Source organism: Thermobia domestica, chromosome 16 (genome assembly GCF_964235325.1).
Source record: "Thermobia domestica chromosome 16, izTheDome1.hap1.1, whole genome shotgun sequence".
Classification (NCBI taxonomy): Eukaryota; Metazoa; Arthropoda; class Insecta; order Zygentoma; family Lepismatidae; genus Thermobia; species Thermobia domestica.
The window spans coordinates 109629730-109654525 of record NC_137469.1 but is presented as its reverse complement, the minus strand read 5'-3'; the positions used below and the strand labels follow the sequence as shown (position 1 = coordinate 109654525).

The 24796-nt window shown below is 35.5% G+C and overlaps 1 protein-coding gene across 2 annotated transcripts in view; it reads left to right on the top strand.

Moving 5' to 3' along the window:
* Nup35 (nucleoporin 35) overlaps window positions 1-24796 on the top strand; it is a 71236-nt gene that overhangs the window by 31194 nt on the left and 15246 nt on the right. For both annotated transcript variants that reach the window (XM_081742947.1, XM_081742948.1), the window contains exons 3-6: window positions 1586-1725; window positions 16285-16515; window positions 20563-20815; window positions 23732-23869. In XM_081742947.1, the coding sequence (XP_081599073.1) occupies window positions 1586-1725; window positions 16285-16515; window positions 20563-20815; window positions 23732-23869 (762 nt within the window). The remainder of the gene's footprint in view (window positions 1-1585; window positions 1726-16284; window positions 16516-20562; window positions 20816-23731; window positions 23870-24796) is intronic.

Here is a 24796-nt window from a genome sequence, read left to right as displayed (position 1 = left end):
TTCAAATATCACGCAGATAAACGAGTAATTAAATAATTTGCTGTTGAACAGGCATCGTTTTATCAAAACTCAAGATTAAATCAAGCTTCCCTTTAAATATATGACATGCGTTCAACTTGCAGTGCTCAGGCACAAACTTTGTTTCCAGTAACTTGCTTAAACCATACGCCCAACAGATATAGCAGGCATTCTCCTCTTTATGCCATGTCATTGTAACATAAATTTAAAAATTCACCAATCCTAGTGAATGCCAGAAGCCACGCCAAAGCCGCATCTCGTAACATGTTTGGAAGAAAGTAGCATTTTTTCACCGCATTCAGGTCGTAGGTCACATTGTAAGATTCGTAAAATTCAAAAAATCTAAAAATATCCTTCCCATAATTGGCTTGAAAGAAAATAGCGCACAATTGAATCAAACAATATAAGTTTCACCTGCGAAATTGAACCCGTGACCACCATTGTCTCACACTGTGGTGGTGACATATATACAGGTACAGTGTCTCTCGCACTGTACCTGTATATATGTCGCACAAAAAGCAATCAAATAAAACCAATGCGCACTTCAAAATAAAATATTCTGCTTTAGCCCTATATATATATATATATATATATATATATATATATATATATATATATATATATATATATATATATATATATACAGGGTGTTTCAAAACAACGACAACGTTTGGAGGGTGATTCCTGACACCAAGATAAGACAAAAATTATAAACCCATCTGGGTGCACAAATGCTTCCTTTCGGAGTTATAGGGTGCCGAAAACATGAAAAAATGAACTTGAAAGGTCCATAGCTTCAATAATGAGACCTACCGTGGTCGGATCAAGACTTCACTTAGGAACTACTATGTGCCCTATCCAAATATCCATGTTTCGGAATCGTGCGGTACTTCCACAACAATTTTTATTGAGGTACTTGGTGAGTACTTGAAATTATATGCTGGTAACCAAACTGCTTCTATAAAAATTGTTGTTTGAGTACCTTAGGATTCTGAAACATGTATTTTTGAATAGTGCACATATTAGTTCCTAAGCGAAGTCTTGATCCGACTACGGTAGGTCTCATAGTTTTGGAGCTGTGGACCTTTTAAAGTTGATTTTTCTCATGTTTTCGGCAGCCTATAACTCCGAAGGGAAGCATTTGTGCACCCAGGTTGGTCTATACTTTTCGTCTTATCTTGGTGTCAGGGAATCATCTCCCAAACATCGGCGTTGTTTTGAAACATCCTATATATATATATATATATATATATATATATATATATATATATATATATATATACTACCCAAAACATTGAGAAAATGGCTCCATAAAAAATAGGGATGCCAACTCAAAATAACGAAAAATATCTATATCATCGAATTGAGGGTTTAAAAAGCTGTGGAGGGGGGTCAAAAATAATAGCAATATCTCCACTATATGCAGAAACAAGGGTGGTATAGTCATTTTTTTTTATTATTATGGCATACGTATTCCTCACAATGACACACACACTAATTATATTATTATTATTATTATTATTATTATTATTATTATTACTTTATTTTTTTATTTATTTTTTTAAAGGCTTCTCGCCATCAGCCTTCTAGTCCTATTAAACCGCAGAAACGTGTGACTTTTGCTGTACTTCCAGAACAGCAGATGTTTGACGATTCGTCGTTTCAGCAATCAACAACTGTAACATTGAAACCTCATGGAATTAATAGGTAGGATACTTTTTACTTGTGTGTTAACTTTTTAAGATGCATTGTGTGCTTTTATAATTTTTAAATAGTACAATAACAATTTGCGACGAGTGATACTATCAAGCTACGGGTCCAACACAAATTGAAATTTTCGAAAAGTGATTTGTACTAACTTTGACTTGAGGAAAAAAGGCAAAACGGACATGATGTTAATCATATCGCCATTGCATAGAAATCTCTGCTGTGTATTTCAGTAAGAAGTCTTCCTCGGTATTGGTAATGCAGAGAAAGTATTTTCAAGGTGGGAGGGTCACAGTACAAATTGTCAGCAGTAAAACTGTATATTTCTAAGGGTTAGATCACAGGACATGCGAGTTTGTGGTTGTGGCCGTGGGTTTCTTCGCGAATCTTAACTTTTGTTCATTCCACTCACGTTTGCATCTTCATTTTATTTGCAGTTATGATACCCCAGTTTCACTCTCCAGGACGAAACCTTTTCTAAAATGATCATAATACTCTATACAGTAACTCAGAGAAAGTCCCAAAAAATTCCCAGTGAAAAATTTTGTTTTTGGATCCGTATTATAATACAGTATTGTAGCGAGAAGAAACAAAAAATATGTCCAAAATTGTTGGCTAAACCTTTCTCAGTAAAAAATTAAAAATACACAGCATAATTGCCTTCTAAAGCTGGGATTTTAAACTTAGATTCACGTCAAATTCCCCTCTTGTCTAAATATTGTAATATTTTCACCTGTGTATCCACAATTTTTGACTGAAGTTATCAATGGATAGGCATTTGGTAAAGCTGCAATATCTCTTACAAAACCCGATGTTAACTTTTGTGGAAGGGAAAAAGGGAAAAATCCAATAATTTGAGGGATTTTTGAAAAAATGCTTTATTCTTAGCAAGCCAGATCAGTCGGAAGAACTTGACGTGTATAAAATTGTTGAAAAAAATCATGTTTAGTAACGTATAAAAATTCGTAATGTTTCAAGTAGGAAAAGACATAAAAAGCAATTCTTTATTATGTAAAGGTTTCAAACTTAGATAATTTTGATTTGAAAGTAACTTACGTTTACTTGAATCTATTCCAGACAAGGATATTTGGCATCTTGGAATGTCTCTTCTTCGATATCCTTTTCGGGAACTAGCAAATCTCCATCCATTTCCACTTCATCTTTTATGTTTCAGTTGGTACGTCCATGCCATACGAAGTACATATACATGATTAAGCGTTTTAACATACCTCTCCAGCACTCAGAACTTCATTCACAGTCGTCGGTGTAGGGAATATGAGGTAAGATGTAGTAAGTTTTCAGGAGCAGCGGACTTCGAAGTTGGTATGGGACATAGATAACTATTGATTCAAACCCTAGCCTAAAAAGTGTCCATGTTAACACCACGCCATTGCTGCATTTGACAAAAGACTCGGAGTGAATGATCACGAGCGGCTCCTGTTGTAGGAGGAAGTACAGCTAAGTTAAACCGCAAATGTATAAGCTGTTTGGCAATTGTCTTCTCATATAGTTGGTGACAAAAAATGTCCAAGTTCCCGATATCTTTTGACTCATACAGTGACAGAAAGAAAGATTCACCAGCTTAAGCCACAGCTTCAGCTGACACTCGAGAATTATTGAAAATACTTAGTTTCTCTCTAGGTTCCTTATTACTCGAACTTTTTCTAAGCAGAGATTTTGCCTTTTCGATAAATTGACGAAACTGAATCGCATCCTGTGAAGCCGTGTACAATTAGAAGAAATTCCTTCACATCACCTATATCATCTTGAATAGTTCCAATATGGTGAATCTTGTCTGGGCAAATCTTCACTGGACTGGCATCATCATTTTTAAAGATGTGTCTGGTGGAGCAAGGGCAACTAGAACTAATAAATCTTTGTCTTCGCCAATCAAAATAACTCTGAGGCCTTTCTTGGCCTCTATAATAGCTATGGTTGCAATCTGCATATCATCTACCTTGGCCTGGAATACCTTGTATCCTGATTTGTGGAGATGCTTACTCCAAAGATGGCTGAATCTCATTTTGTTGCTGTGATATAGGAGAAATCCAGTCTGCTCTTCAACAACAATAATATTATCTTCTAATTCTATATCTACGTGGCAAGTCTTTCCTGCACGTCGCAGATGCTCCTCATCTTTTGTCCTTATTCATTCGTTATTTCCATCAAAAACGACGAGACTTTTTCCGTAATGTGTAACAACGCCTGCAGTATATTACTGACATTTCTTTGAACGTGTCTGGACACTGCAGTACAACACGATGCAAGACATGCCCACTATCAACTATGTAGGATACACTGTTTTGCGGCACCACTTGTTTTCTGGGGCGAAGTTCAGGACAAAATGGATATTGTCGATGATTTTGTACCTTTTCTCATTAGACCTTCTTCATAAAATAAGGAGAGAGGATACGCAGATAATTCATATTTGAAGATCTCAGACAACTGTTCTTCGGAGCTAACTATGCATACCATGGAGTGCGAAAGCTTGTTTGGGTTTACACACATTGCTTCATTACGCACAGTTACTGATCTTGTTAAGCTGCCCAAAGACTTCACACTTGACTTACGTTTCCGATGAATTTCTCAATCTTCATCACAGTAAGTCTAACTTCTAATGCTTTATCACAATTTACATTTTCATCTGCTAGCAAATCAGTAGATGGTTTTAGTAATCTCTCAAATGGTTTATGTTCTCGGAGCCGGTTGATGAAGCAGACATATCTTCGGCGCACGAGTTTGATGAGACTCTCGCAAGTCAACATGTTGTTTGGAGGAGGCGGGGGAATAGCAGTGGATTTCTCCACAGCTTCCACTATTCTTGAATATGCAGGCATGGAATGAACTCATGTAGTAATAGTTGAAGCAAAATTCCTCGGCTCCACGTAAGGCTACCACTACTTTTCATAACTCTCATCAAAGTCTATTCAGTTGTGAGGTCATTCCAAATTCTGCACGAAAACTTTTCACTTTGTGTAACTATGAAGTAGCTTTGTTTTACAAACTTCGGGAGTTCTTGTTTTAGTAAAATAAACTTAGTTTTACAGGATCATTAGCTGAATTGATGATAATGATCATCTAGTGTTCTGCTTGAATGCAGATCTTTGACCCGAAGGTTCCTAGGGCAAAGTAACCCATGTGGTTTGCCATTGCCTTCCATAGGATGATGATGACTAAGGGGATGAATAAGTATGCGCTATTTAAAAATTTAATCAATATTACAACCACTAGAAAAACTCTCAACCTGGGAATTGGATTTCTGACTAAAGAAGAATTAACCAATGCTTGCGGATACATGTTAATTTCTACAAACTATTCATGCATGCAAGGGCTATATACGTGTATATTAAAATTTCCTGTTCTTCATTTCTCTAAACAAGCTAATATTTAAGTTTGCAAAGGTTATTGAAGTCTCTGCAAATACCTACCCACTGATAACTTCACTCAAAACTTGTGGATGCAGAGGTGAAAATCACAATGTGAATCAAGAAAGAATTTAATGCATTATATGAATCTTCAAAATCCCAGCTTTTAGAAAATATTATATTGTGTATTTTTAATGTTTTACTAAGAAAGGTGTAGCCAACAATTTTGTACATATTTTATGTTTCTTCTCCCTACAATGTTGTAATAAAAATCCAAAAACTCAGTTTTTCACTGTTGTTCTCAGAAATTTTGTAGAATTTTCCTTTTTTTTTCCCTTTCGGCAAAATGTTAATTTCTTCAACTTTCACACAATAAAAACTACTAATTAATTATTTTTTTAACGAGGTATAGTTTGTGTCTCTACTGTGTTTACAACCTGTATTATAGTCAGTTAGTGTATGCTATGATTTTCACAAAAACTTTGGCATTGGAAATAGGCTACCCAATATGCTGGTCATAGTGACTAAACCCGACGCGGGATTTTTTTGGACTTCCTCTGGGTTACTGTATAGAGTATCATGATCATTTCAAAAAAGATTTCGGCTTGTTTTTTTAAATGTCCGGGTTTTGCTTTTTTTTTTTTTTTGATCTAATTGCACTGAACTAATTCTGGAACATTGTGTAAAGAATTTTATTTCTTGATCGAATATTATGAATGGATCCTTTATAAGGTATTGCCACTGGTTATGATCATAATTCAAGATAACCTCGATATTTTAAATTTTTAAAAACTACTATATGATTTGGTTATCAAATCGTAGTAAAGCAACAATATCAAACGTAGCAGCACCTGATTTAGTCGCTTTCCGTACTTCAATTCATTAATTTTCGATTAATCGCATTTATTTTTAGTCTAAACAGGTTAACCCTTCGTAGGTGTGAATTTTTGGAACATCTTTCGTGTGGCTGGTCTGAGACCGAGTTTTCTTCTGTGTTCCTATGAATTCTTTCTCATTATTAAAGCTAAATATAGTTGTACTATATTACCATCACCTTTATCAATATACAACTATGATCATTTCAGTTATCGATTGTCAAAATACTTTTTGTGCCGTAAATGAAATATACACCGAAAAACATCAAATTTTGGATAATGGTAGAAGATACAAAATAATTACAATGAAACTAATATTTAAAAAAAATATATATTTTGTCACATTCCTCTTATGATTTACATTCTATAGAAACATTATATAGAAATATTTTTAATTTTCGTTCCACAGAACCTGTGAATATTTCAACTAGAAATATGACCAAATAGACGTAATATGACAAAGTAGAAACCATATACTGACTTCCAGTCTTAACGATAATGAGGAACTCATTGACACACGCATAACATTGAGGCACCTTGTCGGAGAGAAAGGTACTAAGAGGTTCAACTCCCGCTACCTGTTGCGGAAAAAAAAATAAATACTGTATTTGCGCGAATATAGGCCGCACTACTAAATTTACGAGAAATTTGTGTATTACAGCTTTGGATGTGTGTATCAGTCATCCATTCAAAGCTAGTGCAAGATAATTCTATAGAAATTACATCATGAACAAAGAACTTCCATACCAGGGGGCCGTTTGCAACGTGCGTCTATGTCAGAAGTGTGTCGTTGGACTTTGGCTACTTGGCGGTCAATATTGGAAGAACTTGTCATGAAAAATTTCAAAAGTGGAATTTCCAATTATCTTGATGGGACTGAAAATGACCTCCTTTGTGATAGTTCTGGATCGTCTAGCGAGAGTAAATAATCAGATACTGGTGATTGTGAGATGGTGGGGAGTGACTGCACTTGATTTGGGTGGGTACAAACACGCTGACGCAATTTTGCGAAACAAAGTTGCTTTTCTTTTTCCAAGAACAGGTATTGCATATAAATATACTTATATATATATATATATATATATATATATATATATATATATATATATATATATATATATATATATATATATATATATATATATACTGTATAACAAAGATACGTTAATAAAAGTATTAGGTGTAAAAGTGATTTTTGTGCTAGTGTGAGATATTACTGGTACCCAATGAAGGTGGTACCCATTTTTGCGAACAAGGTAAGTTTTTCTACTGTTTTCTTCTTAAGTCTTTGATTGTTTACAAAAGAAGCTTGTAACGGTATCAGGGTTGGCTGGTTTAAACCAACAACCGAAAAATGTTCGTAAAAGTGTAAGTTCATAAAATCTTGATGAACACACACTTGTTGTGGTTATCACGTTTCACTCCCGTATATTATTCGTATTATATTCAGCCCTAATTCCCCTATTCGTTACTCAAATAGGTTATATCACAAAAGCAACTAGCAACTTTTGTTTTCTTTATGAGTTTATGAATGTTTCTTTTGTGATTTTCTTTTGTAGTTTTTTATTATTATTGTTATGCAATTGCAAACAAAGAAAAATTTTAAGTATTGTTTCGTTTTAATAATGTTTACTATTGATAAAATACATCGAAATGCCGTACTTTTTGGGGGGAGAAGGGGGAATCACAAACCCCACGAGAGACATTTATTGAAATCACAAGTGTCTTTGATATCTATTTATGTATAAATGGGTCAGAGCCAAAGTGGAATCAAATAATTCGTATCTTTATTCACTTTTCTTACTGATATGCAAGTTAAGTCGTCGTATTTCTTTAACTTGGATAATAAAAGTCGTAGTGAACTAACTTGGACTAAATTAGTTCTTCTGTACTCTGCAGTATTTTGAAATTATCCATATGATTCTGTATAATGGTTTCACTAGTGCAACTGTTTATCTTTTTGTCGTTCTGAAATGACTCTTGACAATTATATTAACAAGTATGTAAAGATCAGTAGGCCTACAACGTATTTTTTATCAGGAGTCCTTCGTGAGTGAGTCGGCAGACGTATCATATTTTTGGCTATTTAGTCCCGGTTTCGAATTCAAATGGAGGACAATTTCTCTCGGATGTAAACCGAGAAGTGGTTTGGGTACCGCTTGAAGCTTAATGTGACCTCTTGCAGCATAACCCGGTTGTTGCACAATAACAGCAAGGCGAAACAAACTCATTTCTGCCCATATGTAATATAAATACATAGTGCAAATTATTTAAACCAAAAAAACCTAGTTAAAACCAAAATAAATCGGGTGTTTTGGTTTTTTCAATAAACCATGGCTTTTGCTAACCCTGAACGGTATTAATTTCAACCCAGAAGATACGTGTACATGTCATTTTGAAACAGAAAAATTATGATCTGAGGGGAAAAAATCTCGATTATAGGCGGCACCATGATTTTTCAAGCCAAAATTTAGGAAAAAACTGCGGCCTATATTCGCGCAAATACGGTAAACAACAAATGAACGCCGAAATCTGAGACCGTGCCACACTTACGAAAGGTTAATAGTAAAAAGTAGAAATCAGGAGAAACGAAAAATGAGTACTCTGTCGTAGTAGAATATTTGTGCAATAAAAAGTGAATATTATACTCTTTCGAATTTTAGAATAATACTGCTAGAAATGTAGTTAAATCATAGAGTAAAACTATTTTCTTGTTCGATTTTTTAGACAGGCGTAATTGATTGCTTCTTGTTCTCTTTTACTTTGTGTGCATCTTTGTATTTCTCTGTTTCGAATATGAAGAAAATTAAATACGATTGATTGAAAATTAATAGATGATATAGAAGTGCAAGACGTGATTTAGGCTCAGCTGAGTTATCTTGGAACACTTTGAGATTCTTTGTAGAAAATATGGAGAAAACAATCAGTGGGATGGGACTTTGTTGTTCGAAAAGAAGTGTAGTGCACGTAGTATAACATTTGCTCATTGCCCTATTCGCTGGTCTAGTGGTGGCACACGTGCACCTTTGGTGTATGGGTCTTGGGTTCGATTCCCGATGAAAGAGCATTGAAATTGTAATTGAAATTGCATTGAAAGTGATTCTCAGCATGCCGACAAAAACTGGAAAGTTGAAAGTGTCAAGGAATTGGAGAAGTCCGGAAAAAGTTAGGGAAATTCGAAGAAATTTATAACCAATTCTTGACTCTAAATTACTTTTTACCGTAAGTGTACAAGACACTTCAGTAAATATTCTTTTCTTTAATATAATTTTGTTTGCTACGAAAGACTAAAAATACAAGAACATAAAGAAGAGTGAATTTAATTTCTGTCTGTAAACGATACAGGTATTTCGCCGACTTATTGTTCTCAGCCGGCCTAGAAAAGAAACAATAACGCTTTTGATGGTGTGAAACGTGTGAAGCGAATGATAACTTCATTCATCATTGCCAAATACGTTTTATTTAAGAACACATGAACCTACAATAATTTTATTTCATTTTACATTAAAGTTTATTGGAAATATGTTGATTTTAGACTACGCGAATACGCTTTTATCTCAAGAAAGACCGGATAATTATCTAAGAAAGACCGGATAATTATCTAGACTAACATTGCCGAGACTGTATAAGTTAACCCAGTGCAATCGTCCTACATTAGCATCCGTCTACTTTATTAATAACATTTCATAAATTGTCTAGGAATTACCCTTCTATCAAACCAACCCAAACCCAACGCAGAGAACGCTTCTAGTTCACAAATTGGTGCATACTGATACTATGTAGAAGTAACTAGTTATAGTTACTCGAGATCCTAATTACGCAGTTTTCTATATTTTAATAGAACAGATTATTGGAACAGTGAGTTTGCATTGAATATTCGTTTGTAAAGTAAGAAAACGCGAAGGATGGAAGATTTTTAATAACAGCATTAAGTCGCTACAGACATGGACATCCGCAGGAGGGCAAGGGGGCCGTGCATCCCTTGGAATTTGGCGTATGAAGTTTTCCGACCCGAGCAATAATATTTGAGGCTACAGGAAAGAAAGGCGAAATGTAATTTTTTCTTCGATCTGAGCAAATTGACTGTTACATTTTGAAACTGCAGGCTACTTAATGTATAGCAGGAAAAAAAAAAAAAAAAAAGTGGTTTATTTTCTTTTACAATAGCTCAATAGATTCTGCACCTCAAGGCCTACACATTGATATCAATTTCGACCAAAAAGCGACATTTCGTTTTCCTTCCCTCTATTCATTTCCTAAATTTAATTCTCAAACTCCATAATTTTCTCTATTTTTTTGTTTCGCGAAGTGCGAAGTTTATAAGAGAAAAATCATAGAATGTTCTTTGTCTCGTAGAGAGTTTTTATAATAATCGACAGTGGTGCACTTAAGATCTTGTTCCGGGGGAAGGGGCTTGGGAAACAGTAAGAAGCATTTGTGTTGTATGTACAATTCGACAAAATAACGCATTCATTTCGGGGGGGGGGGGGCTTGCTCCCCAGTAGCTTTCCATAATACGCCACTGATAGCCGAACTTGAAGAAAATTTTCACAAATTAATTTTAAATTTGATATTTACTATATTACCTGAGAGATTTCAGTCATGTGGGACCCCTTTCCTTACCTACATTACTATTTTCTATATTTGGGCTTGAAGCAATATAATACCTTTGTTCAGGCGGGTTTTCTTTCCTTTTTTTAAAGTATAAGCGTACATATTTTTTTCCTAATCTGAGAATGATGGAATGGAACTTCGAAGAAGGCAGAATGCTGTTTTTGTTATAAAAAGAAAGCAGCATCGATAAGAATATGCTGTTAACTTCCTTGTTGAGGGAAGCGACAAATGCTTTACTTCGATAACAATTGTAATTGTGATGCGGAAGTGGCCTGGTAGTTATGTTATAACTTTACTTTTCCTTCTTTCATTTTAGCTTGAAACAGAGGTGCATTCCGCTCGCCTCGAGAAAATATGTGACACAGTTGTATCACATGTGTTCGTGCTGTCGACTTCACTGAGGAAATAACTGTTCATTCGGGCCAGGCATTGGGTTATGAACATGTTTTCAAAACGTATTAAGGGTTGACACCCATCCACCTCATCCCTCCCAAACGGAAAGGCCGATCATAAATCATTTTCCATCCCCAAATTCTGCAAATAGACTTGACCTTTCGTCTACTGTTTATCCCGTCTACCCTCGGTTTTCAGTTTTCTCGTCAGTCTTATAGTTATTGTGTTATGCCGGAAGTGTGTGTGTGTTCTGAATTCCGTGTAGTTGCTAATTTCAAAAGGGATATTAGAAAATACATGAAACTTCAAAGAACAGCCAGTGATTCACTAGAACGTAATAATGAAAGCAATAATGAGAAAGACACAAGTATTATTAAGAGACATAGTGAAGATGTAAATAAGCACACTGAGGTGAACGAAGGATCTGCTTCAGTTTCCGCAGACCAAAATGGCTTCCCTATATGCTGTAATGTTTACGATATAGGACAGTATTTGCAAATACTATTAATGTGTTAAGTGACAACGACAATGATAGACGAACCGTGGCAACCAAATTCAACGTATGATTTTCGCGGTGATTATCGGAGGGACAAAAGCGTCCTTCTTTTTGTTTAAGTGGCTCGAGCAGTATAGTTCCTGGCTGGTGTATTCAGCAAAAGTCAAAGGAGCTTTGTGTCGACACTGTGTTCGGTTTAAACCGAATGTTCAGCGAGGTACGCAAGGTGCTTTCATTGTAAGACCATTTATTAAATATAAAGACATGCATGAAGCATGCAAGAATCATGTTTTGTCTGGGTGGCATAAAGAAACAATAGGACGCTCGAAGAATTTCAAGAGTACAATGGAAGGTACACAGAATAGTGTTATTGAACAAATTGATTCTGCCCTTCGTGAACAAATCTAAGCCAACAGAAAGAAATTGTTCCCAATTGTGTTTTGTGCAACTCACGACCTCCCTTTGCAAGGGAATTCTTCTTTCTCTTATGTTTTTCATGATTTACTAGATTTTAGAGTCGAGTGTGATGATGTTCTTAGCGACCATTTGCGAACAGGAAATACAAACGCAAAATATACTTCCGTGCGTACGCAAAATGAAATTATACGGGTTGGAGGTGAGGTACTAAGAAAATAACTACTCAGAGACGTTCGTGATTCTTGCGCCTTCTCTCTTTTAGCCGACGAAACAGCGGACATTTCTGGAACGCAGCAGTTGTCTCTTGGCATTAGATTTGTGGACCTCAAGAACATGAAAGTTTGTGAAGAGTTCATTGGTTTCGTGCCCCTAAGTGAACTTCATGCAGAGGCTGTAGCGAAGGTCATTCTATCTTATTTATCTAAGCGGGGTGTAGATATGTCCAAGTGTATAGGTTTAGGTTTGGATGGCTGTTCTGTTATGTTGGGAAAGATAAATGGCGTAAACAAGATCATTCAACAGCAGTATCCTCGAGCATTGTATTTTCACTGTGCTTCTCATAGATTTAATCTTGTAGTTAATGATCTTAATGATGTGATTGAAATACAAAATGCATGCTGAACTATAAAAGAAATCATTAATTTCTTCCGTGAAAGCACCTTACGACGCAATTTGATTCCAAAAGTACCTATGTTATGTGATACTAGGTGGTCAGCAAAATACAAAAGTATTCGTCTTTTTGCTGAAAACTATGTCGTATTGAGGCTCTTGAACAATTAAGTGCAACTGGGAACTGCAAAACAAGGAATAGAGCAAATCATGTATTGAGTGCTGCAACAACACCTGCCTTCATTTTTGCATTGGAGATTGTGGCAATGTACAGTGGAATTCTGGAGCCGGTCGCAAATATCCTTCAAAGTGTCTTCATTGATATCAATGCAGTGAGGGATCATGTGAGAGAGCTCATTGAAGTTTTTCTGAAGCATAGACGGGAGGCAGAGCAGCAGTTTGAAAATATAATGAAACGAGTGAACCTGGTGGCTGCCAGCGTCAATGTTGATGTAATTATTCCACGGCAGGCTGTTCGGCAAGCACACAGACCATATTACCAAGCATCATCTCCAGAAGATTATTACCGGTTAGCAATTTATATTCCTTATTTGGATTCCCTCATCTCGTCTTTACACACGATTTTCAGATAGGAATGACGTAAGTTATAACCTTCTGCAGCTCACCCGCAAAGCATGAAACATTTATCTAGCCTTGGATTCGAAAAAATCATCACGAAAATCCATGGGTTAGAAAACTTTGTGAGTGAAGCAGTGTTGGTACGATTATTGGCGAAATAAGTACGACCAAGACCAAGAAAGTACTCAAGAAGAAATGGGTTTCATAGACATTTTGGAACACACTTAAGTTTTTCTTCCCTGCTGTTTCAAGAGCCGCAAACATTGCTTTGTCGTTGCCAGCTACAACCTGTGCAATAAAACGGACATTTATTAGTACACTACGTCGGGTAAAAACTTGGTTGCGCTCTACGATGTGCTACGACAGACTCGATGGTCTCTGCATGATGAGTGTTCATCGAAACAAGATCGCAGAAGACAAGGAAACTTTCGTTTCAAGCGTAATAACTGCTTTTGCTAGAGGCTCCAAGAAGACTTCAGTGTCTCTTTCGAGGCTAAGGTAAGAAACATCAAACCATTTCACAGTAATTTGAATTTTATTGTAATTGTATGTTTTGAAGTATTTGTTTATAATATAAAATTTACGACGAGATTTGAAAAATGTTGCTTTTTTTTAATTTTGCGTGATACGTTCATCTGAGATACTATCCTTGAGCACTTATATCGCCGTGTCTTTTCTACTGTTTAGTTTTATACCTTTTAGAACATTTAATGGAGATAAATGACGCACTCTTCATATGTCATAGTGGTAGAGCGTTTGCGTCTGGTGTGTGGGGTCTCTGGTTCAATCGCAGCTCGCGCCAAGTGGGTTTTGTGACGGACAAACACCATGTGTGGGGGTTTGCTCAGGGTTCTATTTCCTCCCACTTTCTTCATTCCACTGTTTCATTATTTTTCATTACCACTGTCGCCTTTAGTCTGCCCGGCATGACCATGGGACGTAAAACCTGAAGATTTAATTTCATTTTACACTCAGGAAGTAGTGAGCTCAAACCATGTGACCAGTCATTCTAAATAGTTCTTTTTCTCAGTCACATCCAGTGACGTAGTCAGGATTTAATTTTGGGAAGGGTCCGAGGTGTTTCGGGGGAGGGGTCCGATGGAAAATTTTTGCCTCAATACCGATTTTAGGTTTTATTTTAAAGACTTTCAGAAATTTTAGGGGGGTCCGGACCCCCCGCACCCACCCTCTGGCTACGCCACTGGTTACATCATGCGAATATCGTGATCATATCACACAAATTTTGCCCTGGGTAACTCCTCTCGAGATTTTTACCCCTCCCCTATCCCAAGGTGAGTCGTAGAGGGAAAGGCAATCATACATTTTAAAAAGTTAAAAACACTATAACTATAAAGTTTGCCCCCCCTGCGAAAAATCCCTCGGACGCCCATGGCTACAGACATTTTCTCTTGTGCTACGTAATCAGTTGAAGTTTGTGTAAAGCACTAATTACTATTATGCCACAATCTCTACACGGAGCAATCAGTAGCATTAATAGGATATATTACGAGCACTTCTTATAGTGGAATATTATCTTTGTTGGAGCAACATACCATATGGAAATCTTACTTGTCTCATTTCCACTTCTTCCCAAAGTGATCATTACACTATGTCGCATGTAGAATGTGAAGTTATTTGTGAGTTCACATATTTATTTTTTATGGAAACTACCCAATAAATACACCACATTCAGGTAGTATTTTTCTTTTCTATGGATGTTTTCATTAAACACTGTAACGCGTACGTGTACGTGTATGAGCTATTCTGTGGAAAGAAGTTGAGAGTTTATCCTCTTTTTTTTCTTCGACATTGCTTACATAGTTCCCTTGCATGTGTCATATAATTAAAAATATTCTATTTCAGAACACTCAGGATATGTTTTAGTTGTTTATTGCTTTAATAGCGGTCTCCGAACAAACATAACCCTGAACCAGGTCTATAATCGTCTCTGTTGCTTGTAGGCTACTCAATTTATATCTGTTGTTGTTGTCGATCACATTATTCTTCTTGCGGGAGACCCGGGTTCGATTCCCGGCGAAAGCTCATGTGGTTCGGATTCCACGTTAATCAGTAGGTCCACGTCTCATATAGCCTCGCTGCTGAACGGGATGTAAAACTAAAAAATCAGTCACATTATTCTTCTTGCATGTTGATAGTAGATTTAATCTTTCGCAGCAACAGGTGGGTACAGAACAATTTCTGCCATGGGTTACACTCCTCGCAGACGGTGGTGAGATTTTATAAACATTTAAAATGAAAATTCTAGATGTAGTTAAGTGCTAGTAGTTCTAAATCTGCAAATTCCTTTCGCGCTATTGCCATCTATTGGCAGGAGGGCAGGCAACGTATGTAGCGGTGCATATTAGGACATTTAGTTATTAGGAATTACCGTTACTCAGACTGACACAGTTTCCTTTTATAACAAGGATTGTGCGTGACATGGAATAAATTCTTCGAATTTTATATAAATAATTACAATCTTATTTACATTTAATAGTGAATTTAATAATAGTATGCTTCTTATAGGTTGGCGGTAGATCTTATTAAATATTGCACTGCTCTATAGATACATAGTAACAACTGTGTGTAAGTTTTATACTGTATTCATATTGCTTAATTTCTAAATTATATTGTGCTTGACATGGAATAAATTCTTGTGGATTTTATAATCTAGGTAATTACATCCTGTTTTACTTTTAATATTGCCCTTGTCTTAATAATAAACAGGAAAGCACGTTTTATGCTTAGCATAATCATTATTTATTTTCAAATAAAAATAAAAGCAGACAACTGACATAACGAAGCGGTAATTATTAACTATTAAGAATAACGTTACTCACAGACTGCAATAAATTCCGTTTATAAATAGATTCTGACATTTTGCCAACTCGAACAAGCAAACATTTTCACATTCGCAGTATTCGCAAACATTTTCACATTCGCAGTATTCATTATAGTCAGACACAGCCATTAGATATATTGTTCACAATATTAATTATCCGAGCAGATACTTAGTGCAAATTTAAATAATTAATATATCTTTGTTATGTGCTACTTCGAGATAAGCTAGATTTGATTCAAAACAGTCAATTTATTCTTGATAATGTATTGAAATTTTGATGTTATTACATCCAGTTTCGTAAGTTACTGCATCATCATTCATAACTTGTGCAGGAATTTGTATGTTATTTATTTTTGTCGATTCTTGCAGTAGTATAGGTTTGCCTGGAACTCCGGAAAAGGCAGGAGGACCTCCAACAGCTGGATTGTTTGAAACATTTGGTAGCGTGGGTACTCCAGATACACCAGCGAGATCTGAACTCATACATTTGTATCCACATTCACCTGCTCTTGGACAAACTCCTCAGATTAGTTTAACGTCAAATACACCGAGTTCCTCGCCGTACGTGGGACCAGCAGATACAAGCCACTATGGAACGCCGTAAGTATTTTTCGTTTTTATAAATAGTGACTGTAACCATCATCAGTTAAGTGTCTGAAATGGTTAAGTGATAAGAGAAATCTGCAATAGAAGTTTCCTTTAGTAGATTTTAGAGAAGTAATAGGATCGGAAAACTGCCTGCTATATGGTTAATATTTCAAATATATAATTTAAATTTTAAATACAAGATCGTCGAAAAAGACGGGTAGGGTTATAAAAGCTCTTACTGCGGTTACCATATTTAGTCGATTATAAGCTGTTCTTACAGAAATAAAGAACTAAAATTTAAAAAACAATAACAAAAAAAAAGAAAGAAAGAAAAGAAAAAGAAAAGAAAGAAAGAAAGAAAGAAAGAAAGAAAAATTTTCTGCCATAGTCAGTCATTAGCATCAGATAATTCAAATTCATCGTCACTTATTTCTTTGTTACTATCTTGCCTTTTGTGCCAGCAAGTGCAGGAAACCGAATTCTATATAAACACACATCCAACGATTTCTCTCTAGTCTCTACAAATCTATTACAATTCGAAGAAAATCAACTGATTTGGTAACTTCCGAGATTACACAATGATGAAGACTGACTTGTGGCGGCTTCTGGGAATACTTTTCAATTTTTTTTTTTCTATTGCGTCAGTAAAGGGTGCCGTTCATTCACCGACCGTGTTAACGCTAAAGTCATTCTATATGAAATCCATACAAAAGGAGCGTATTCTTTTCCTCACATTCTCGGATTTTGATAATTTTTATGTGGCATGAAATATCACAGCAATATTGAAAAATTCCAAATTTCAACCTTCTAGTTTCGTTAGTTTTCGAAATTTTACAAGTAGAAATTTCCAGTTTTTGTCAAAAAATGGTATGTTATATAGTTTGATATATTTCAGCTCCTAATTGGCATACGGAACTGAAGCTTGCGTTATTGCAAGCCTTTTTTTTTTTTTTTTTTTTTTTTTGTCATACAATAGAGGTGTACTATTTCTTTTTAAAAAATCGATCGGAGATACAAGCTTTAAAGGACATTGTGTGAATAAATAAAAAAGAATATAATGTTAGTATACATATGTTTAGTATCCTACTACTTGATAGTTTCTTAAATGATTTGCATATGCGTTCACTGTATAAGTTCCGTGCACTGTAATATTTGGAATTCTGCCAAACTTATGATATTTTCTAGGGTTATGCCAGGCAGCTTCAGTAAAAGACAGTAATGGGAAGATGTCAAAATTTCTAAACGTCTGCTTATGTAATTTGCGAGAAGTATGTCAGTTATTTAAAGAGGAGATCCTTTATATGAACGTAATATTTTCTACATTTGCAGAGCTTCATTCAAAAATGTCTTAAGCTGAAGTTAATGATAGAAAATGCTAAATTACAAATATAAACTCTTACCAATGGTTCTGGAACAACTTACAAGGACTGCTACATCGCGTAACGTGTGAACCTGTGACTGAGGACTGTTCTTTAGAAAATTGCTGTTTTTGCCCAGGAACTGTCATCAAAACTCTGCTAGAAGACGGCGTAGAGGAAAATTTAATGGAAACTATGACTTTCCGTTAGTGGTTGTCTGTTGATAGATGCACGTTAGAAATTCTTCAAAAGCCATTTGAGCTATTTTGTCAAAACTTAAGTGATCTTTTACCGTACCGATATATATTTGTTTGACTCCGGAAAATTACGTCTTTGCTGTACAAAACGAGGCATAGTCATTTCGTTGAAATACCAATCAAGCTGCAGGCCACTCCTTCATTGTTTATCATTGAAAAGATGAAGCAGTCGACTATTATAATCTGGTTGGAATATCTGACTGCCTTGAGTACGATACTATAGGTTTTTACTATTTCCAGAAGAAACTTGTGGCTTTTTTCCAAACCAAACATGATATTGTGGCTGAGAAAGTTAAGTATTTTTTCGAATAGTTGAAGGTGCACAGTATAAAAACTGTAAGAACCTTGACCTACACTATTAAGACTTTTGAATGCAGACTGAGTGGCACTTCTTTGCCACAGCAGATGCTAGAGGCCCATGATATGCTGAATGTGTTGTTGTGAGGAGACTGCCAAGGAAAGCAAATCTTAACTCCCATTCCTAGATCATGTCTCAAAACTCGTATTACAACTTTGATGAACAAAGAAGAGATGTCAGGAATTGAGTCCTATTTGTTATTAACTCAGAATGTGCGGCTACTGATGAATATCTTTCTTTCTATTCTTTTTTTTAATCGAAATTATTCATGGAATTTTAGGGACATAAAACCTTCATGGCACTCGACTCGTACCCCGTGTTATAGAAAGTCTGTAGTGAGTAAGCCCTTCTCTTCAGCATCCACTCATATCCAGAACTAATTATGGGCTGCCCAACGAGTGTTCACCTATTGCCGAGCTGCCCCGGCTGAGAAGATTAACATGTCTTTGTGTATTAATCAGTCCTTGTTTGTGTATTGAGTTTGCACATTTTTTAAATGCTATGACATTTTAACTTCTGAATGAACTGACACCTTTTATTATGCTATAGACTGCGCTTTTAATTTATATTTTTCCTGGGATAATATGCTTTTATTCCTTTCTATTTCTTATTTTTAATGCCATAGAAGGGTGCAAAAAACCTCGCTGTCGACGCACTCAGCCAAACTTTTTCAATCATCAATCAATCTTTAGCATCCAGCACACACCAGCTAGTGATATTCACAGCACTTTCATTAAATGAAATTAATGAGTATGTAATTATACTTTGCAAAGAAAATTGGTAGCGTGGATATGTCGACGTAATCTATTCCAAAACTGTTTTGGGGACATTAATGTCTTTTTCAGTCCAATGAATCATAGTGCTTGTAGTATTCACATTCTTATTTTACCTGCTGGTCTCTTCACACAATTGTATTGTTATGCTAAATACGTGACTAAATATTAGACACTGTAAATTGAATAATTATTTACATCCCTCCGTATTTCAGGCTTTCCAATGCTCCTAAATTTCCTATTTTTCCTATATATTTGCGTCTCTTTCTATAAACTCCTATATTTCCTATTTTTTAACGAAACCTCCTATATTTTTGTGGCATTGCTACTTTCACTTGTGAAAATAACGTTAAGGAAACAAGGTATGGGTGATTGGAGGGCCTTTGTCTCCACAGTAAGGTGGTTGAATAGAGATTCTTCTGTGTTTCGTCCTTTCCTGCTTATTGTCTAAAGATAATTACACCAAACAATATACGTTAGCGCAAAAAGTATTCATACACCTACAAAATGAAAAAAAAAAAAAAAAAAAACTAGTTTCGTCATATTCATTAAAAAGTTCATGGAATAGTGATTTTAAAGACATAAATATTTTATTTAGGTATGCACTAAATGTAGGCAAATAGTTGTAGAATATGTTACACATAGTCAGATATTACCTTAAAAGCGTCAGCTGCAGAATGTTTACATTTTAGAGTTTATTTTACATTTCAGATAGTTGTTCTAGGAAGGATGCAACGGTATTTCTGAGTCTTCCCCGTAGCGTTTTCAATATTCCATTGTCATTTCTGCGTTTTCTGTTCTGTCATTCCTATTCTACGTATTGGATAAGTGAAATGATCCTTCCAATAGGTAGAAATATTGTTACATGAGTTTCTTTGTTCATTGTTCTTTCAAAATGTTCCAGAAGTAATTGAAATGTTCCGTTTTCACAGCTTCACGAAACCATCTATATTTTTCGCAGTGATTTTTTTTTTTTTTTCCATTAGCATTGGAAAGCCTGGTATTTTCATGTGTGGTGTTTACAGTTTCATTGTGGAATTCTATGTAGAAGGCTAGAAGTAATATAACGTAGAGAGTTGATGTGCCGACCTTGCAATAGCCAATCGAACATGCACCATCTGTTCGGCGTTAGCGCTTTGCAAGCTATAGTACCTGGGAGTTTTTAAAATTACATAGCATTAAGGCATTCTTTTCTTTTGCTATTTTATGTTTTCTTAAATTCAGTTGTGTGAATGCATTATACACATGTCTAAAATTAATAGAAATCGAAACCTTAATGATTTTTTTTCATACAATCGTTGTATTTATTGTAGAGATGCCTCTGCCGTATACGATAATATAGAAGATACCTGGATAACTGTATTTGGATTTCCAGCTGCTTCGACTTCATTTATTTTACAACAATTTACGAATTACGGAAGTATAATGGAGAAGAGGCATCCAGTGAAAGGAAACTGGATGCATTTACGTTATCAAACACGTATGGAAGCGAGAAGAGCGCTAAGCAAAAACGGAAAAATATTTGGAGGCTCCATAATGATAGGAGTAATGATTTGCCGCGATCCGGTAAGTAATTTTCCTGTTTTGAAACTGATACCACCTCTACTCGTATTTTCATACCTATTGATTATTAACCAGCAGTTGGATCACTCCAATGTTACCTGGATAATTCGTCTTGCTTCTCAGTGTCACCTGACATTGTAGTACCAGTGTGTAGTATCGAAGGCGCCTCGGCATTGAAACCTTATCATAAAAATTAATATAAGTGGAAGATAGTATCTTCCTTCACCTTCATTTTCGGTTATTATTATAGGCTGAATAATAAACCCTACAAATCAAGCGTGAAATATACTATTTCGAGAGCATAAAAATGTTGCCACGCTGAGAGCGTTAAATTAATTAAATACGATGCAACTTAAGGTAGTTGCATCATATTTACTAGGGTAGGTCTGGGACTTCTTACCTTATAATTCGAATGCGGTAGATATCTGAAGTTCGTCGACCTTTCTTACTTCACATAGACATCCACTGTGACCACACATTTATGAAATATTCGCTGAATACTGACGACTGTAGACACTACTATACTGTTCCATAAGATTGTAATATACTGCATTATCGGTATAGTGAATATCCGCGATTGCAATTGCACACACATACCAGTTCCATAATCAAACCTGTGATTACGTAAAAGCCAAGGAACCAGTAATATACAGAAAACTCATTGGATATAACATTTTAATACTTTTAAATGAAATGAAGTAGATAAATAATAATTCATTTTGTTCAAGCAAACATTCCTTATTTAGCATTTACGTATGTTTGAACTTTCACATACTCAACAATTAAATTTTGATTTTCTTTGTCAGTCGTTAAATCTGATTAGTAACAAAATATAAAAATATTTTCAACCCATTACAAATACCAGCTTGGTAAAAGTCTGTAGGTTTGATGGCAAACCAGTTCACTGTTTCAGTAATATCTTGAAAGTGACTTTCGGTTTAAATACATTCTCAAACTTGAAAAGATCTCAGATCGGATAAATATGATGGAAGATGAGTTGGATGAAGAAGATATGAAACTTCTAACCTAGGAATACTAGACAAAATTAATGTCCCTTTATAGTAAAAATGTGTTCCATGCGTACCATATCTAATAACGCTTTTTTCCAGCTTCAAACTAATATTGCCCTCCTCTCTGGTCTAGTGGCTAATGCATGTATTTGTAGTGCACGAGACCCTTTCAAACGCCCTACAGTGATTGATTCAGATCTAACTTTAAACTGGCTATATGTCTAATCTTAGATAGCCTCGCTGCTGATAAAGGACTAATGTAAATCAATCAATCAACAATGGTTGGGCGAAGGTTCATAATCATAACAGACGAAAAAGTGGATGTTTCTACAGCACGGCGTACAGGGACATCGCCACCTAGCAGTATTACCTCTTTTGAATAAAACACACTACTTTGGTGATTGATTATTGCAAATATGGTGCTGGGGGAGAGAGGATGATAAGACAATGTGTTACTCATTTCTTTTTTGTTTACAACCACATATACTTAGCTGTCATCCATGGTCACTAACCTTTTGAAAAGTCTTTCTCATCTTTTCATTATAGGTTCAGACGCTTTGTTCATATTACACACGTAAATTTTTTGAAGGGTGTTACCAACCTGGGAATTAATCTTGTATCACCTTGCCTATATGCAAATCAGTATGTTCTGCATTGATCTCTACTAATGTTCATCTACCTAGGTAGGAATTTAACCGTCACACGTCTATGATCAGGCATAAATTGATCCACTTTTATGACTACGCTTAACTAGATTCATGCTTTTATCGTGTAGCCTTAGGCGCCCACATTAAATTCATCATTTGAGGGCGTTATAATGTGAACATTCCCCATCATGCACAGCTAAGTATCTTCATAAATCGTTTGTGCGATTTCTCTTGAAGATGCAGGGACTTCATCAACCTTAGGTTAGTACTCAGTTAGGCCCAACACCATCATCCCATCCTCTCATAGTTCCACAGGATCCGTAATGATACAAACTGTGATATATATATATAATGAGATACGATATATATACTGTTTTCATAAATAACCGTCTCAGCTGTATCTGGAAGTTTGGTTAAGCAAATAAACATTAGTGTTCGATATAAGCTCAATGTGCTCAAAAAGATACGAGGCGTTACGGTGAATTCAACAAAAGTTTGCTTTGGGAAATATGTATTTTAAATTTTCTTCATAGTAACAAACTCAACAAAACTCTCATCTATTTATTAGTTGTTGTTATCGGTGGTGATTTGAGTTAAGCGTCCTTTTCAACAGCGAGACTGTATGAAACGTGAACCTAGACTTTAACGTTAACCCAAATTCAATGAGCTTCATTACATTAAAATTTTAAGTGACGAATGAATCAAAATAATTCTTTAAGTATTAGTAGTACAAAAAAGTGGGTCTCTCAAGCTAACAAATTACTAACTCAGAAATCAAGAACGTAATAACCTCACGCGTACGTAAAAAAATATTATTATTGTGTTTATCAGTGAAAATGGGTGACTGTAGAAGAAAATCCAGGTAACAGATTTATTTTCAACACTCAATTTTTATTAAATATGAAATAATGAATTACATTTATATATCATTCAGCGTTGAGGTATTCATATAGTATAAGTTGCTGGGTTTGTCCACGCGCATCTAATGTCAGTTGGGGCGAAGCCCGCGTGAGTGAAAATTGGCTGGCCTGAGAGAAGATTGGTAGCTCATTGATAATCAGTAGTACGGTATAAGCCGTGGATCCAGGTTCGATGATCGGTTGGTTGCAATCATAAGTTTTCGATATTCATTGTAAATCCACCTATAGTAAAAACTAGGTATTGGTAAAACTTGGTTGTTTGCATTTCTAAAATGATTCAATCACTTCTTATAATTATTTATTTATTATACCTATTAATATTTATTTGTGTTTTTATTTTAGGAAATTATCAATGAATCCAAGGAGAATGTTCCGCGCACACATGAAGATTCTTTCAGTTCTCCAATGAGGCAGCGTTTGTCAAGTTTGCGACCTTCAAACCAGCCTTATAGAACAGCTCAAGTGCAGCCCTTTAGCGAGGTAGGTCTCTGATACTGCTTTAAATCAATGTCCATTTGCATAGAAATTAAGCAGTCGGTCTAAACTGTATGGATAACTTATTTTAGTTTTTGTTTTTCGGTTTTTAATTACACGTATTTTATTTATCAAGCAAACTTAAATAAAAAATTGTTTTCATTTTGCAGTCTAAAATTTCGAGGTTCGAATCCCACTGTTGACTACCATGACAGGACTTTTCTACTTAATATGTATAGATCCTGTCAGTTCTTAATTCTACAGTTCCTTCTCACATTTTATAGTTAAATTTCCAATTAATAGGACTTGAGAGCTAGATCTGGAACCTCATTAAAAAAAATAAATATTTTTCGAAGACAGTTTTGAGAGTTGAAAATAAGATCAATTGTACAGTACTTTGTGTTATATACATCTGAGTTGGGTAGTGTAGATTTTATTCTAGCATGAGCGTTGGCGGCATGTCCAAAGTTTGAACTGAGTGGAAAGAGTAGCGTACTACATTGAGATTCGCTTGTAACTTACTAGGGAAGGTCGCGGGTGTTACTAACTTCATATCGATACTATGTTCAATCGACTCATTTTTACATATGAAACAATTACGTATACGGAGAAATCCTCAATCGCAAGCGTGATTGAATTACGAACGTTACAATTTCAAAATTGTACAGATTTTGCAAAAAGTTTGAAGTAACTATTTTTGAGATACAAGCTTCATTTTTGGTATCGGGGTGTTTTCTTGGGTGCCCAGCACAGTGATGATGTCATAACGTATGCATTTTGAAAGATAAGGGCATTTATTGGGGAGGAGGTGAACGGTACAAGTGTCTTACTTGTAAATTGCCTTTTGTTTGGCACATCGGGTCGATAGGCTGATAAGATGTATTTGCAACTCCTATTTGACTGTATTGTCATTCAAATGTCTCTTTCCTATGT